The sequence below is a fragment of the Copadichromis virginalis genome, linkage group LG3, assembly GCF_057382275.1.
Source record: "Copadichromis virginalis isolate Kocher_CV1m ecotype Utaka linkage group LG3, C_Virginalis_male_GT1.1, whole genome shotgun sequence".
NCBI classification, from domain to species: Eukaryota; Metazoa; Chordata; class Actinopteri; order Cichliformes; family Cichlidae; genus Copadichromis; species Copadichromis virginalis.
In genome coordinates this window covers 33,444,253-33,460,044 of record NC_140620.1, presented here as the reverse complement: position 1 = coordinate 33,460,044, position 15,792 = coordinate 33,444,253, and the positions used below count along the sequence as shown (strand labels likewise).

At 40.1% G+C, this 15,792-nt stretch overlaps 1 protein-coding gene across 1 annotated transcript in view; it reads left to right on the top strand.

Annotated features, from left to right (window-relative positions):
* Positions 1–15,792, top strand: part of tnfsf10l (TNF superfamily member 10, like) — a 75,086-nt gene that overhangs the window by 49,228 nt on the left and 10,066 nt on the right. Inside the window, exons 3-4 of the mRNA XM_085450744.1 lie at positions 13,333–13,369; positions 13,469–13,576. Of these exons, the coding sequence (XP_085306870.1) occupies positions 13,333–13,369; positions 13,469–13,576 (145 nt within the window). The remainder of the gene's footprint in view (positions 1–13,332; positions 13,370–13,468; positions 13,577–15,792) is intronic.

Genomic DNA, 15,792 nt, shown 5'->3' with positions numbered 1-15,792 from the left:
GCAAACAAAGGGGATTTTAAATGCTTGAATAACAACACAAATTTAAGACAGCGTTCAGCCTCATCTCACGGCGTTAATCAAATGAATTGTTGCTATCACGTGGCTGGAAGGTTTTGGAAAAATTCCCAGTAAGAGTTCCTTGCGCCAAGAAAATCTTGTCAATCATCCAATTCTAAAGCCAATAAAGAACATTAATTAGGAAGGAATGCATTAAAGAAGACCTCTTATGGTTTCTCTGCTGTTGTGTATGTACTGTTACATTGGTGGTTGCTCTTATTAAATGTGACCAAACTTAAAATAATGAGGCCAACTTATGTGCAGGTAGGGCTGTGAGCCAAAAGCTCAGGCTTCAGACTGATGTAAACACTCTGTTTCCAACTGGATTTTATGAGGTCAATAAGACCAGTTTCCATATGTAATGATCTCAGGCACATGGCTCTGGCTGTGAGAAGAGGCAGCCAGTCAGAAGAAAGCTAGCTTAAAGGGAGCAGAGCTAAGACCTCAGTCACATGGGGTTAGAGACCAGTTGGAGATGGCCTTGCAACCACCGATCACTAGGGAAAAATATATATTCCCTGACCAGATGTGGGTGGTTGCTGGCAGTCAACGTGAAATCGATTGCCAATGCCCCAGCCACACAAGCCTGGAAACCAGTCAGTGACCTCCCTGGTAACCACCATTCACCAGGAAAAATGTGTATTCCTTGACTTGCTGTTGCTAAGTTCACAAGAACGTATACGCTGCTTCACTGAAAACATCTGTGTGCTTTGTTTGGATGTTAGCACAGCACAGCACAGCTACCCACCAAGCAGCAGCAAAACTACAAGAAAAAAAACACAAACTGGACACAGAGACAGTTTCCCATATCACTTCAGAGTAAAAGTTGCACCTCTTGAAACAGGTTTCAGCAGTTACGCCCAACATTTACTTTGAAGTCAGACAGCGTCAGGTTCTGGTTTGCATCATATGCTCGGTAGTTTGTCAAGAAGTGTTTACAGATATGTGAATGTTTTTCATATGGTGGCAATCTGCTAGTGCAGTCACAAGGTTTTTGGTGCAGCTCTCTCTTTACCCAGAAACTAGCAGCAGCCTCAAGCAATCACTTGCCAACCAGTCAGGGATTACCGGGATTTACAGGGAGTAGAGGTTGCTGACTAGAGGCCTAAAGCAGATTTTTTTTAAGATTGCGAATAATGCAGAGCTACTCTAGTATTCGCTGGAGATAGTTTAAGCACAGAGAGGAAAGTTTTGTGGAATACGACACATGGAAACCTTCCTGCCTCCTCTACTCTCATCTGATTATGCAAAGGAACCACTAAAATGTTGGGTCTGCAAGTTCAGGCTCCACTGACTTCTCTACAACAAAAGCAGTGAATGATCTTTCTTTTTTTTTTCTTTTTCCCTACACTTGGACTCAACTGGCTGGAAACGTTCCTGTGGCGATGCTGGAAGTACCCGTCCTGACACCACTCCAGACCAAACAGTCCATACATTAAATAAACCATAAATGGAGCTCATGTGGATTAGAATAACACTGTTCTGAGCCTTGATTCATTTCTAATGTTATGGCCCATTATTCCTTTATTGTACCATGTTTGACTCCACTGTCGAAAGGAAGAAGTGTGTGGGGATGTTTAAGCTGCTTTCAAGTTGTAACTCTGTATCAACATTGCTGATTTGGAAACACCTGTACGACTGTAGCGCTAAAGCCACATCTCTATTGATAAATTCATTTTTAAATGATTTTTTAATTTTTAAGCAAAAAAACCAAAAGCAAATAAAAAAAATATTTACCAGTTTTTCAGCAGATACAGAACATCAAAAGGTCAGGCAATGAATCCAAAGGCCAAAACTCAAGTAAACTGGCAGTTACTCTATTTACTGATGAAAAACCAAAAGTATAAATCCTGCCATCAAATGTGAAAAATATCTTCATCTGTTCAAATTTGTGCATGGCCCGTAATGTGGTCGGATTTCTTTCCATGGAGATTACCCTGTCAAGCATAAATTTGTGGTTTGGCTCGAGGGAGATTTAAGAAAGGAAAGACTGTCAAAGAAAAACAAAACATTGTTGATGCATACCGACTCCTGACACTGAGGTGTTTGGTTTACATTAAGGCAAATGTGAAAAAGAAACACCTTCAAAGCATTCAACCATAAAATGTTCATTTGTGCTCTTATCGCTCTGGAACTGGCGCTAGTCTTGAACAGTATGGCTTTACCAAGAAGACCAAAGTCACAGAGTCACCTTCGACCTGGCCTTAAATGACATTTGAGTTACAGATTAATCTTTTACCCACTTTTAAGGAGGCAGCCCTTGGGTACATAAACGTGGTAGTTCACCTCTGTCTTTGGTTAATGTCATTTTTTTATTGCACTCAGACAGTGTGGTATGACTTGCTTCCTAGACCAGATTAGGGCTGATAAGAGTTTGTAGCTTCCAGAAATACACAGTGAACCACACACGCACACACATACTGCCAGTCCAGGCCTGTCGGGGTCGAGCAGCATATTAAAGTATTGGGTTGCAGCTACTGCTAATCTGCAGAAGAAACGCTCCTTCATGTGCATACTTGTCCCTCTTTCACTCTCCTCTTTTCCCCCTCAATCCCCCCTTTCAGTTCCCCTTCTGTTCTTTTTTTTCCATACTTGTCCACTGTGACTCTCCTCTGTGTTTTCCCAACTTCTCCTTCTTTTTTTTTTACCATCATTCCTCTTCTTCTCTCATTTCCCATAATTGTCGATCCGTTTCCCTCTTTTCCCACCAGTTTCTGATTTTTGGCACTGGTGTTTCGCCCTAACAGCATCTGATTTTTGTCGTATTTCATCCTATTTGTTGTTCGTTTTGAAAGATACAGTCTTGTCTTTTTCAGACTGGATGTGGCCATATTTGTACACCAGGATGGATCTGGGGAAGGGCCAGTACTTGCTAGCTAACTTGATCGGCAGGTGCATCCCGTGTGGACCTGCTAAGTGGTGTGTGTTGTTGCATAAGAAAATTTTTGGTTAATGAAGACAATTCCACTACTCATTCACTCTCTGGTGGAGGCAAGCTACAGTTGCAGCCACAGGTGCCCTGTGGCCAATGCCAGTAGGTGAAGTGTTTTGCCCAAGGACACAATGACCAGGACAGACAGAGCTGGGGATTGAACCGGCAACCTTTTGGTTACAAGATGAGCTTCCCAACCCCCTGAACCACGATCGCCCCCTTTAAGCCTTAATATATGTAAGTTGTGGTAATATTCCTCTTTACAGATTTCCAAAATGAGGAAATTTAGTCATAAAGACCCAAATTGTGGTTACCATTGGTAGGGGGGGTCACAGCAAGAGTGTCCTGGGTTTAAATCCACAGGCTTGCTGGGGCCTTTCGGTGGGAATAAGGGGAAGAAAAACTGGTTAAAAAACCTGTTTATTTATGGTATAACGGAGGGAGTCTAACATTGGGATTGACTCACTAATGGAGCAAGCCTCAAGTGGCCATTAGTTACTCCAGTTTTTGGTCTCCTCCCCATTAGATTCAGTTTTTATCCCAGAAAGAACAGCAAGGGTGCTTTTCAGTTAAAGTGGCATTTTCAGTGATTCCAGCTGTCTGCCTCTGGTGTTAGTAAGCCAGCTTCTGGTTTCACTGCTGCCATGTCCAGGCTGCGTGTTTCCTCTGTATCACTCTTAATACATGCAGCTACTTCTGTACTTTAACTCCCATTATTGAATGGAGACTTTAATGTAAGCTCATCGATTGAACCAGTAAAATTGCCAGTTTATTAAGAAATATTAGGACATATTAAGTAGATTTTTTAATCCATAGGCATAAGATAATATGCATTCTGACAAATTAATCCAGCAGATTATTTAAAAGTTAGAACACCCTTCTGGACTCCCTCTTGACCAGTGTTCCCCCCATATCGGCAGTGCTGACAGAAAGCAGAGCTTCCAAGAAGACATTTTTAAGGATTTACTCGCTATCTTGTCTCTTTCTCTGTCTCTCTCCTTGTACAGTAACCTTAAATTTTTTCCCTCGATTTCTCCATTTCTTTCTTTTTTAAGCTTTTGGCCAGACATAGCATGACGTGAAGAAATCCAGTTATTTTTATCTCTGTCTGTTGTTCCAAACAGGGTGAAAGAGGAAAGTTCAGGGCTTATTTGTTGTTGTTATTGCAGCTGGACGGGGTTCTTTTGGACTTGAGCTGTTTCAGGCTTCCCTAAAGCTCATGCATATTTGCACAAATGCGCACACGTTCGCAGACGCACCACAGCAAATGCCCTCAGGTCGGTGTAATCAACATGCACTCGCATAAGGTCACGTTGGCAGTGAACTTGAACTTTGAGGCTTGTCACATCAGAGCCTCCATAGTGATTTACTGGAAACAAAAGCAGTTTCCTTAACGAGGGCAGGAGTGCAGTCTTTCACCATAAACCACCAGCACACAGTGGCTGATAAAATCCTCATTAAGGGTAAAGCCACAAACACATAAAACTTACTTCCTTGTTGCAGAAAATAAGCCCAAAAGCATTCACTTCATGGTGAGAAAGGTTTTATTGAGCCCTTTGGTAAGGTTAGATGAATTATTGTTAGAGTTATGGCAATTATTTAGTGTTTCATCTGGGTTTCATGCATTGATAGGCATTCTTTAATTTTCACTGACATAAAGACTGTAATTTGCAATGAGCAAACAACATTTGACTGCAAATGATCCTTCTGAAGAGCAGCGATTGTGCTTATTATCAGCTCCAGCTCCATATGTAGCTTATACTGGGTCTTGATGCGGCCCCTCGGTTTCTCTTCTATCTGAAAGAAACAGTTTTAATCCTCCTCTGACAGTTTTTATTCCTCAGCACAGTCTGAACTGTCTGAAGCAGCTTTCTTGTAACTTCTTTAAGTATTTTTCAGGAATAGTTGTTTTTTTAATGGCCCTGCACTGCTTCAAAAATGTTGAGGTCCGGCCTCTGGGGAGGTCAATCCATGACTGATGGTGTTCCACTGCGTATGTTCTTCCATCCAGGTATGCTTTTACTGCATTGGGAGTGTGTTTGGGATCATTGTCAAGCTAAAAAATGAATCCATCAGCAATCAGGCAAATTGCATAGTGGATCAATGGTGGACCATCATGTTTCAAAGGTGGCTGTAGACACTCATGGTTTTATCTCTCTCCTGACATCTTCCGTACATATTGACAACAACGTGGACCAAACATTTCAAATTAGGATCTATCACTCTGCTGCCACTGCTTTTCAGTCCGGTTCTTTGGTAATTTGCCATGCTTCAGCCCTTTCTCCATTTCCGTTCTTTAGGAATGGCTTCTTAACACCCATCCTTCCACTGAGACCATTTCTGGTGAGGCTTCAGTGAACGAATGAAGGGTTAGATAGAGGTTTTCGCTGGAGGTTTTTCTGTTTCTTAAGCACATGACTTTCAGGTGCTAGTTTCTTAGGCCTGACACTTACTCTTTTGTCCTCCATTTGTCCAGTTTCCACCAATTTCTTGAGGACACCATGGTGAGTTATGTTGTACTTTTGTCAAACTGTGTTGTTGGTGGTATTTTTCATTAGCTTCAACTATAGAAATGGGAAGAAATGATGTGCTTTTGTGAAAAGCTGCTGCTAAAGCTGCTGTGCCTAAAGATACAATTTAAAATTGGTTCTTCGCGAAGTTGTCTGTTGTGATACTACATTGATTCATCCTTTCATAGGTCAATGTTAAGTGGCTTGAAGAAAACAAAATCTCTAGAGATGGTCAGGTACAATAAGGGAAAATGAGTGACAGACCTTTAGAAAGCCTAGAGAACTATTGGTCAGAACAATTTTATATAACTGCTACTAAGTATCTCTGGCTGATTGTTCCTTTCTTTCCTGTCATTCTTCTTCCTGAATGGCACAAAAAAGTTCAGTAGGGTGAAAAGGTAAAGAATTCCTTTCTCAGCATTGGCGCCTTATCTTTGAGCCTTTCTTGATGTTCTCATTTTTAATCTTGACATATGAAGCTGTAAAACAAAACATTAGTGTGAGTGTGGAGGATAGTGTGTGCATGTGTGTGAAGGAGGCACTTAGAAGGATTGTGTGTGATTGATTTCCAAGGACATGAATGAACAGTTTAGAAAAGACAGCTTAAAAAAAAAGCCTTTTCCGTCTTATTAGACGAGCAGGCAGCTGACATGAGAAGAAAAAATCATTTAGAAGAAGTGAAGAGTCCTAAATTTAAAAAACTGTCAGGATACACCATAAATGAATCAATGCAAACAGTTCTCAAATACCAAGTGAAACATCAAAAGTAAAGAAGATAAAACCCCTGAAAATAAACAACCTCACCTGAAATGCAGCAGCTCCAATGCGTTGTCAACGCAGCCTTTAGTCATTTGCGGGGAGCCATTTAAGTGGCGAATGACTCAAATAACTGTCTCGACCTCCGACACGCAGTAACTCTTTCCAGGCTTCAGATTTTAGATGGGCTCCATGGAATGCAAAGTCCAGTGGGGTTCAGTGGCTGGAGTGTAACTCACAGGAAACTGATGTGCATCAGTGAAGACTTTTATATTTTACTTCCAGGCAAGAAGTCCAATGTGTTATCCTCATTTACGGTACTGACTTTATGACTCTCTGCTCTCCAACAATACTGTGTCAGACATACATGAAGCAAAAATAAATAACAGATAGATGCAGAGCTGATGATTTGGTGTAACTGACATTTTTAATGAATGACCACCACTTAAAATTGTGATCCCATGGATGAATAACTATTTATACCTTTCTGGTTGCAGTTTGTAGTCCCAGTAATATCACTCATGTTTGACCAGGCTTTGGTTGCATGCAGATATAAAACATGAGAAGGAACCTATTTGCTGAAATGTAAATTAGACTAGAAGCTGTCTGATTTTCTATGACCATCATTTTGCTGTTTAGTTGCTTTTGTAAATTTATTTACATTTGTAAACAGCGATCAGTGGATGGAACAGGAAGTCTTGGTCTCGCAGGTCCAAAATATTGGCTGAAGCAATCCTCAGATAAATGGCTAAGATAAGGTGGATTCTTAGATTGCTCAGAAGATAAACAGGCAATCGACTTAGTGCTTCTCTAGTGCCGCAAACAGGTTGACATTTTTGTTTTTTAATGAAATGTCCATAAAAATATTTTACCTCAACCTTTAAAGCACCAGCATTGTCATGCCTGGTATGTTTGTACCCACTCACAACAGTCTCCATGCAAAACTGATGAGTATTCATGCATATTCATTTTTCTTTGTTTGTGGACATGGGCATGAAAACACACTTTAAAGGCCATTTGTGAATTGTTATTGGCAAAAACTGGCTGAGCAACAAAGTCTACAAGATGGCAGCAGGCCATGAATGAGCTGGCTGGAGACCTCCAGTGTGGTGTGTGGCATCAGTATCTTCTTTCAGCTACTTTGCACGATTACAAGAGGTTCTAACTTTGAAAACATATCACAATCTTGATACGTCTTCTTCTATACTGATGGGTCCAAGTCTCTTTTTATTTCTCGTTCCAACAGTGAAGCCTGAAATGGAAAAGTCCCCTCACTGGAGGTCTGCTGCCAAATTAGGAAAACAGATCAAATTCAAATAGTTTCCATAGTTTCATACCAGGAATGACTTCCATGTCAGTGTCACACTTAGCATGTTAGCATGCTGGAAATATTTCACAATGTCAGTCATTACAGCATCAGTTCAAACTAACTGTGATCAAGCATGTGCCCTTTAGCAACAATCAAACCTATTTGAGAATGTAAAGAATTATTTTTATTTACTTGTATTTAAGGCCATAACAGCCCTTAACTCAGCTAAAGAACAGGTGTTCATGCTGAAGTTTTCATATCCCGTGGATTCAAGACCAGGATGGCTTTCTGTGCAAAACTTTTCCATGTTTTTTATTCAATTAAAGTATGTCCCAGAGTAATCCAAATGCAGCTTCCAGCTTTTAATTTAATCGAGTTATTTGTTTTTAAAAGTGTAATTAAATAATTGAAATTGTTTTACTCCTACAACAAACCCCTATTACCTAGAATTATCTCTTGATCCTAGCCATAATTAACCTTTCATTAAAAGGGCAGAGTAATGACTTCAAGCTGCAACCAGAGGGGAAAGTTGGAAAATCAAAAAAAAAGAAAGGAAGAAAGAAAGAAAGAAAGAAAGAAAGAAAGAAAAAAGTTCCCTTTATTACCAATTCATCATACTGAAAACAAGCCATGCAAGTTTCCACTGAGGTATAATTCATGCGATCGGCTCACCTGAAGGAAATATTGTGTTTACTTATGCAGAACAACACTTAGATGTGTTTTTACGTTATATGTTTAAGATGTCAGAACTCATTTTCCTTCCCTCACACTCCATTTTTCAGCAAGTGTTTCTTAACTCTCATAGCAATGGACTTGGACAGTGCAAGAAAAATCATCCTCGCTCAGAACATGATTTACTTTCACTGCGGCCAGTTGTGTGTTTTATATTTTTTATTCCTATTTATTCTATTTATCCCCTTTGTATATTTTATTTATATTTGTCTCTGTATTTATATGTGTGTGTGTGTGTGTGTGTGTGTGTGTGTGTGTGTGTGTGTGTGTGTATATATATATATATATATAACAATTCTGTAACTTCGGTCGTTGCTGTGCTTTTTGGAAGTCGAATTTCCCAGAGGAACCCACCCGAGGGATTAATAAAGTTCTATCTTATCTTATCTTATCTTATCTTATGTCTTTATGGAAAATCCCGCAGGAATCATTTTTATCTAAAATGTGCTTTATCTTTTCACATCGGGGCCTGCCATTTATTTCAAGCAAGTTTGACGCCTTGTACACAAAACACACAACACCCACTCAAGTACACATTCTAAAATAAGACTAAAAGTGAGAATGTGCTTTATATGTATATGTGCAATATAGTCCAATATATTGTCCAATATGATTAAGTCTGTGTGAACTGTAGCCTCAGTTTCCTGTTCTTAGCTGACAGCAATGGCACCCAGTGTGGTCTTCTGCTGCTGTAGCCCATCTGCTTCAAGGATTGAGCTGCAGTCTGTTTAGAGACACTCTTCTGAATACCTTGGTTGTAATAAGCGATTATTATTACTTCCTTCCTCAGCTTTATTTCCTATTTGGTATTTGAAGGTCGTATTGACCATGCCTATATACCTAAATGCATGCAGTTGCCACCATGTGATTGGCTGATTGCATTAGTGAGCGGTTGACACCTTGTACCTAATGAAGTGGCCAGCGAGCATATGTTACTGCATACAGAAGGTTGTAAATAAAAACCAGATGGCAAATGGCAGTAAAGGAAACAAAGCACTATAACTCCAAGTGACACTGGTTTCACATTTAAAAGTGCTGCTGGTCCAGAATCTTTCAGGATGCCACTGAAACCTTCCAATCCTGTGTGCAGCATTATGCATGTAGCTGATGTCACGCTGTAGCCATCCCATAGTTTCCCAAGCGAGAGCTTAAGCATCAGAGCCAGCAGACATAATGAAAACATGTTGCTCCAGAGTTGCCCTGAAAGAGCTTGAAAGCTTCTGAAACACTGTGTTTTTCTGGGTTGTTTTTTTTCCCCTTTCTTTCTTCAACTGCAGCCACATGCAGGGCAGAAAGTCTGTTGGCAATTTTCTCTCTTTAAGTGTGTGTGGGGGTAATTTTCTGGTTTCAGGACCCAAGGAACGTTAGGCAGAGACAGGCACGCTACGCCGAGCGAGACCAGCCGACACTCTGTGTTGCACTTTTCTATATTGTGTTCCCCCCTTAGAGTACATAGGATATACACAAGCCGTGGTGTCACGCTGACACACACACACACACACACACACACACATACTGAACCCCAGAGCAATCATGCTCAATTTGCAGGTTGAGCTGAGTGTTCAGTGCAGGAGAAACAATCCCACTGCCAAGAATAACATCACATGGGCAGCTGGGTGACCATTAAAAATGGAATTAATCATATTCAGGATATTGTGGTATTTCTGCAAATTAATCGCAGAGATTTATTTCAATAGGAGCTCAGTGCCCAGCTTCGGGGCACTTCAGATTGACCACATGAGCCCAACAGGTGGGCAGAGTGGGCAGACATGTAGTAGAAAGGGGGGAAAGGGAGAGAGAACAGGCAAAAGGGGGGAGAGAAGTAAAAGGAATTATAAATTAAAAGCTCGCTAAGTAAGTTAAAGCTGAGGGAAATCTATTTTATGCACAAAAGGCAACTGAAGCTTGATTTACAAAGTGGGAGAGACAAAAAAAGGAACACGTGTCAGTAGAGAAAGCAGTGTGTAGGAGAAGAAGATTTACTGAGTGTGTGTGAGAGACAAAACGCATCTGTGTGTGTGTGTGCACGCGTGACAAATTAAAGGAAGAACTTTGACCCTTGACCCTTGCCGTTATGGGGTCTGGTGGCTCTGTTAGGGGTTGGCTTTCTTGATTCCTTAGAGGAAAAGATCAGTTTAAAACACTTGTATTCTCATGGCAGACTCCAGGATGACAATGCCACCGAGTGGTTTGATGAGAATCATATGCTTTCGCTTTAAGTCACCAGCTTTCAGTTCGGTTTAACACCAGTGGGAGATCTTTGGGCCCATGCTTTGGACAGCACTCTCCACCACATCATCAAAACACTAAATAAAGGAATATCATTTGTTAGATTGATGTTCCAGAGACTTGAGGAATCAATGCCAAGGCACACCGAAGCTGTTCTGGCAGCACGAGCTGCCCAAACACTTTACTAGAACATACTTTGTGCTGTTGAGGGTCGGCTTGTTTTTTTGGCTGTTTGTTCTTTATTCTTTGAATTTGTCAGTTGTTTGTATTTTGGTCCTGGCTGTGTCTACACCTGGGATGAAACAAAAGCCACTCCCTGGGAACATAAATGATAGAGAGGAGCAGGAGAAATAAACCAGAGACTGGACGACGGGGAAGTGTGTGCTGTTGAGGGAAGAAAAGGAAAGTTTATATTTAAGAGTTGAGATGATGAAAGAAGGCAAAAAAGACAGGAGAGTGTAAAATGAAAGAAAAAAAGAGCATGTAGTGTATTGTCCAATTTTAAAACTAAGCTAAGTCTGAAACTTCTCCACACATTCTCTGCTGATGAAAATGTCCTGAATGTTCTTTCTCCTGTAGTCATTATTCATCAGGATCAGGTCCCTCTCCCTCATTCTCACTGAGAGAAGTGTACCAAAGTTAGTTGAGCTATGCTAAAATAATTCAGATTAATTATACCAGTTCACAGCAACACTCATCTCTAGGCACTTTGTTGTGACGTGAAGACCTGCAAGGTCTTAGAGGAAGAGCTCCACTAGCACTTTACGATGGCGGGGAGGAAGAAGCAGAGCCAGGCTCAGGGAGGGGCAGCCATCTGCTGCAACTGGTTTGGGAGTGAGGGGGTAATAGACCATAGGCAATAAACAGGACAAAAGGCAGTCTGGGACAAAAGTTAATGACATGCAATAGTGGTGTACAAAGGAAGAAAGAAGGGATTGGAGGAGTAATGGCATCATGGGAAATCCTCCAGCAATCTCAGTCTTTAGGAGCGTAACTAAGGGATGGTTCAGGGTCACCTGGTCCAGCATAACTATACGGAAAACTTCATCTTGAAAGAGTCTGTCTAACAAACCTTAATTGGAGCTGTTTCCACAGATGAGGGGCCTGAAAGCTGAAGGCTCTTTAAGATAAGATGGGGCCTGATTATTAAAGACTTTATATTTTAAACTTGATTCTGGATTAAACAGGGAGCCAAAACTAAGCCAAAATGGGAGAAATATGCTCTCTCTTTCTAGTCCCAGTTAGTGCTCTCAGTGCAGCATTTTGGGTCAACTGAAGATTTTTCTGTGAAAAAAGAAAATATCTTTTACCTTTAGCAGCTAAACTTAAAAAACCAAATATTACATCTTTATCTTTATCTGATATATTCACAATGATTCGTGTTGTAATTTCAATACTTCTGCTTTTGTCTTGTCCCTAGAACATGTTTGTTGCCTTAAGGTTTCCTCTCTTAGCAAACTTTCTTTTCCCTATGTGAATCAAAGCTGGGACGGTGTCGTAAACATCACGAAGCTCAACCATGACACATTGCTACTTTAGGGCTGTACAAATATTACTTAACTATAGAATCAATAAATTCATTACAGAACAGTCGACACAAACAAAACAACTGTGTCCACTGCAGCCACTTCACACCCATAAAACTGGCTCTGGCTGTCTGAGGAGCCCAAAGAAACAACTGCAGGTTAATGATTCACTTTACAGTCAGAGTTAAATAACACCTTCGACTCTCACTCTAGCTGGACAAGCTCATCTTTATTAACAGTTACAAAGCTGTAAAAATGGACTGACAGACAACACTTACAGTACAACACAGTGCCTTTATCTTTAAATTGACTTTCATACACTTAGTGTTTTGTACTTTATCCAATTACAGACAACATTTGTGGGGGAGTGATTTATGGGACCAATAATTCACAAGTTCAAAACCTTATTGTGGTGCTGTTTAATTGCTTTAATGATTAATTAAAGACTGATTCCGTGCATAGTTTAAGGATGTTGTGCTCCTGTGGCTATGCAATGTGACTGTGACTGGAGATCCTCTGATTTCCTGAAATAATTCAATCAAGCTATTTACAATTTTCTCAGTTATTTAATATGTACTGTATGTACTGTAGTTAACTTAAAGAGCAGTTTCCCCTCTCTCTGGAACATTATGGAAAGTTCATGTAACTTTGATTTATGCTCGTGTATTTACAACAGTCATCAGACCTAAGTTGACCTCCTGTCAGGCATTAGAGAATTAAGTTAACCATTATATTTTATTTGCTTATTGCTAATGTTTTATTATGCTTCAAAAAGCATTGGAAAAAATAGAAATGTAATAATTTAAATAAATAAATGTATTTAAAACATGTAAATAGTATATAGAGATTTAATTTTAGACAAAAAACAAAAAGTATACAAAATATACAAAAATAAATTAAATAAACTTTAAAAATTACTTTATTTTTGCTGATTTAGTTTACTTATCAACAAAAGTTTGAATGTTAGATTTTTACACAAATATTACAATTTTATATCGTTTTACATGTCCGGTAATTGTGGTGGATGGCATTAGATGAATCAGCTGTATCCTATCCAGCCCTGTGTGAATAATCCTTTGTTATTTGCGTTACTCAGATGAAACAAGCTAGTCTAGCTCACCATGTTACATTAACCTCCTTTTTATCCAGCAGTGAGTTTGCACATTCTTTTTTTTAGGTCACGCTAAGATGTTAAATTTAACAGCATAAAGTGAACAATTCCTTTTTTTTCTTATTCTCACATTTTTGTTGACTTGTATGTTTTTCTATATTTTCTTTTAGGTGGCAGATAGCATCATCTCAAAGCGCATCTTCACTGGTGAGCATCCCTTTGTCTACAGACACACACACAAACACAGACAGACACACACCTTCTCACTAACTTTTTTAATGTTCTTTGATCCCCTTTCTCCCTTAGAGGCGAGAACCATGCCTCACAATTTCAACAACTCAGGGTCAAAGTTTATGAGCCCCGTGACCCAGAGGCCATCTGCCCACTTGACCCTCAGAGACGCCAGTTCTCAAGGTGAGGCATCTGTGTTTAAGCGGTCATCATTAATCTAGGCGAAAGATTTCGGGAAGTCGGAGAGGAAAATGAAAGTTTTGCCGCTGAGCCGTATGTTTTGCATGTGCCGAGCATGCACAAAACTGTGGGTTGATTGGTTAAAATCAACGATAAGCACATAAACAGTTTTGGTTCCTACATGGTGCAGACATCTGGACTGAATTAGACTAAGGAACACTGACGAGCATTGGGAGCAGCTGCTCATGAAGTTTAAAAAATATCTAAAGAAAAAAATCTGAAGAAGCTTCTCGGATGAAAGATAAAAAATCTTCAAGAAACTTAAAGAAGTCTAGAGCTTTTCTTTCCAAGCTCCTTAGATCACAGAAATGTAGCGCTACAGTCCGTGAGTGTCACGCACACCCAGTGGCTATTTTCAGATTTACACACACTACAGTCCTGTTTAGGAAGCTTTGTTTATTAAAATTATTCACAAAGAAATAAAATGTATTATTATCGAGTTCTTTGGTGCACACTGGGGCCTCTGGTTTCCCAGAAACCAAAAACATGTATGTTTGATTATTTATTTAATCAAAATTAGTGAACTGTGATGGAAGTCAACCTGTCCAGCCTGTACCCCACTTTTTGCCCAATGATAGCAGAGATTGGCTCCAGCCCTTCCACTGGTCCTATCTGTATAACCAATTAAAAAAGATGAATGGGTGGATTATTAAGTTATTCCATCTGTTAAAGTTCCAAATCACATTTTCTTCCCCATTTTCCTGTGTAGCATGTTTAGAAGCACATTAAAGTCTACTCTGCTGCTCTTTTTCGTACCACTTCCTGTGTGCCCGAGGCATTTACTAAGAAACACTGAAGTTTTAAGCTGAGTCTGTGAGGTCTACCAGTATGCTGTATGTGGCAGTAAAGTAGATATTTATATAGTTCACAGATCAGAATCACACACGTTATAAAACATGGAATTTAAAGTTGGAATGTGTTTTTCATGACTTTGGTATTGTTTCATCTGAATCGGTCGTGCAAGCTGAAGGGTGTTGACAATCTGGCAAAGCCTTCCTTATGTTATTTCCACTGAGTTGACAAAGGGTAAGAAATGTGCTGTGTGTGTGTGTGTGTGTGTGTGCAAGAGCTAGAAAGACTGTGTGTGTGTAAGAGGGTGAGGTTCACACATTAAGCCTGGATTTCTCATAAGGAAGTACTGGAGGAACTTTGATCCGCGATGGGTGTTTCTTAGAAAGAGAAGTTATCCTACACATGAAGAAAACTGTTTCACGCTGGCACACACAAGCTATGACCCGACTAATTACAACTGAGAGTGTAAAGAATTGAAGTCGTCACCATGACTTTGCCATCTGGGTTTCGACTGTCCGTTTTGAAGCTTCAGAGTTTGCCTTTTGGCTGTTGCCACGTTGGTTTGTTTGGAGCCCTAAGGTACCTTATGTGGACAGCAAAAGCACAGCAAAAGCACAGCATGCTTACGTATTAGTTAATGAAGATAAGCTTGCACACATTTTGCAGACATTAAGAGTTATGCCATGAATTATCGCCATGTTGGACATCACCATTTGCTAGTTGCAACTGCGTCTTTCCTGACCGGTTGTTAGGGTTTCTGATAGTTCCTGGCTGGAAATTGGTTGCACAGAAGTTGCTGCACCAAAAACCTCCAAGCAATCGATTTGTTTGGTAACAAACTGCCTCAGTTTCCTGTTTTTCATGTTTGTCTGCGAATGCTTGCTAACTATTAGCTGAGCAGCAGTGCAACTTGAAAAACTGTACAATAAATTTACTTTTACATTCAAAGTAAAAGTTGCACTGCAGAGGTGCAGCCAACAAGTTTCAAAAAATGCAACTTGTACTTAAAGGCACACCATCTCCGTTTACCGTTTTCCAGTTTCAGTGCATCTTGAAGACCAAGTTGTCACGACTGTCACACAGACAACAGGTCAGTAACACACGTCTTGGATGGTTTGTTCCATACAGTAAGTCATATTATTTTTTGGATAGTACCTGCTAAAACAGCACGTACACAATGGTGCAGTCCACTTCATTGACTAGCAGAGGTGAAGCTCTTTTGGGAAAACTTTTCATTTAAAGTGAATGTACCCCCCCATCCCTTCAGTATCCAGGTGGATGTGTTCTAAAATAAAAAATCACCCAGCATGGAGTTCTTATGAAGAGAAAAGCTAATGCAGTTTTTGGTATCAGGCTGTAAACATGTT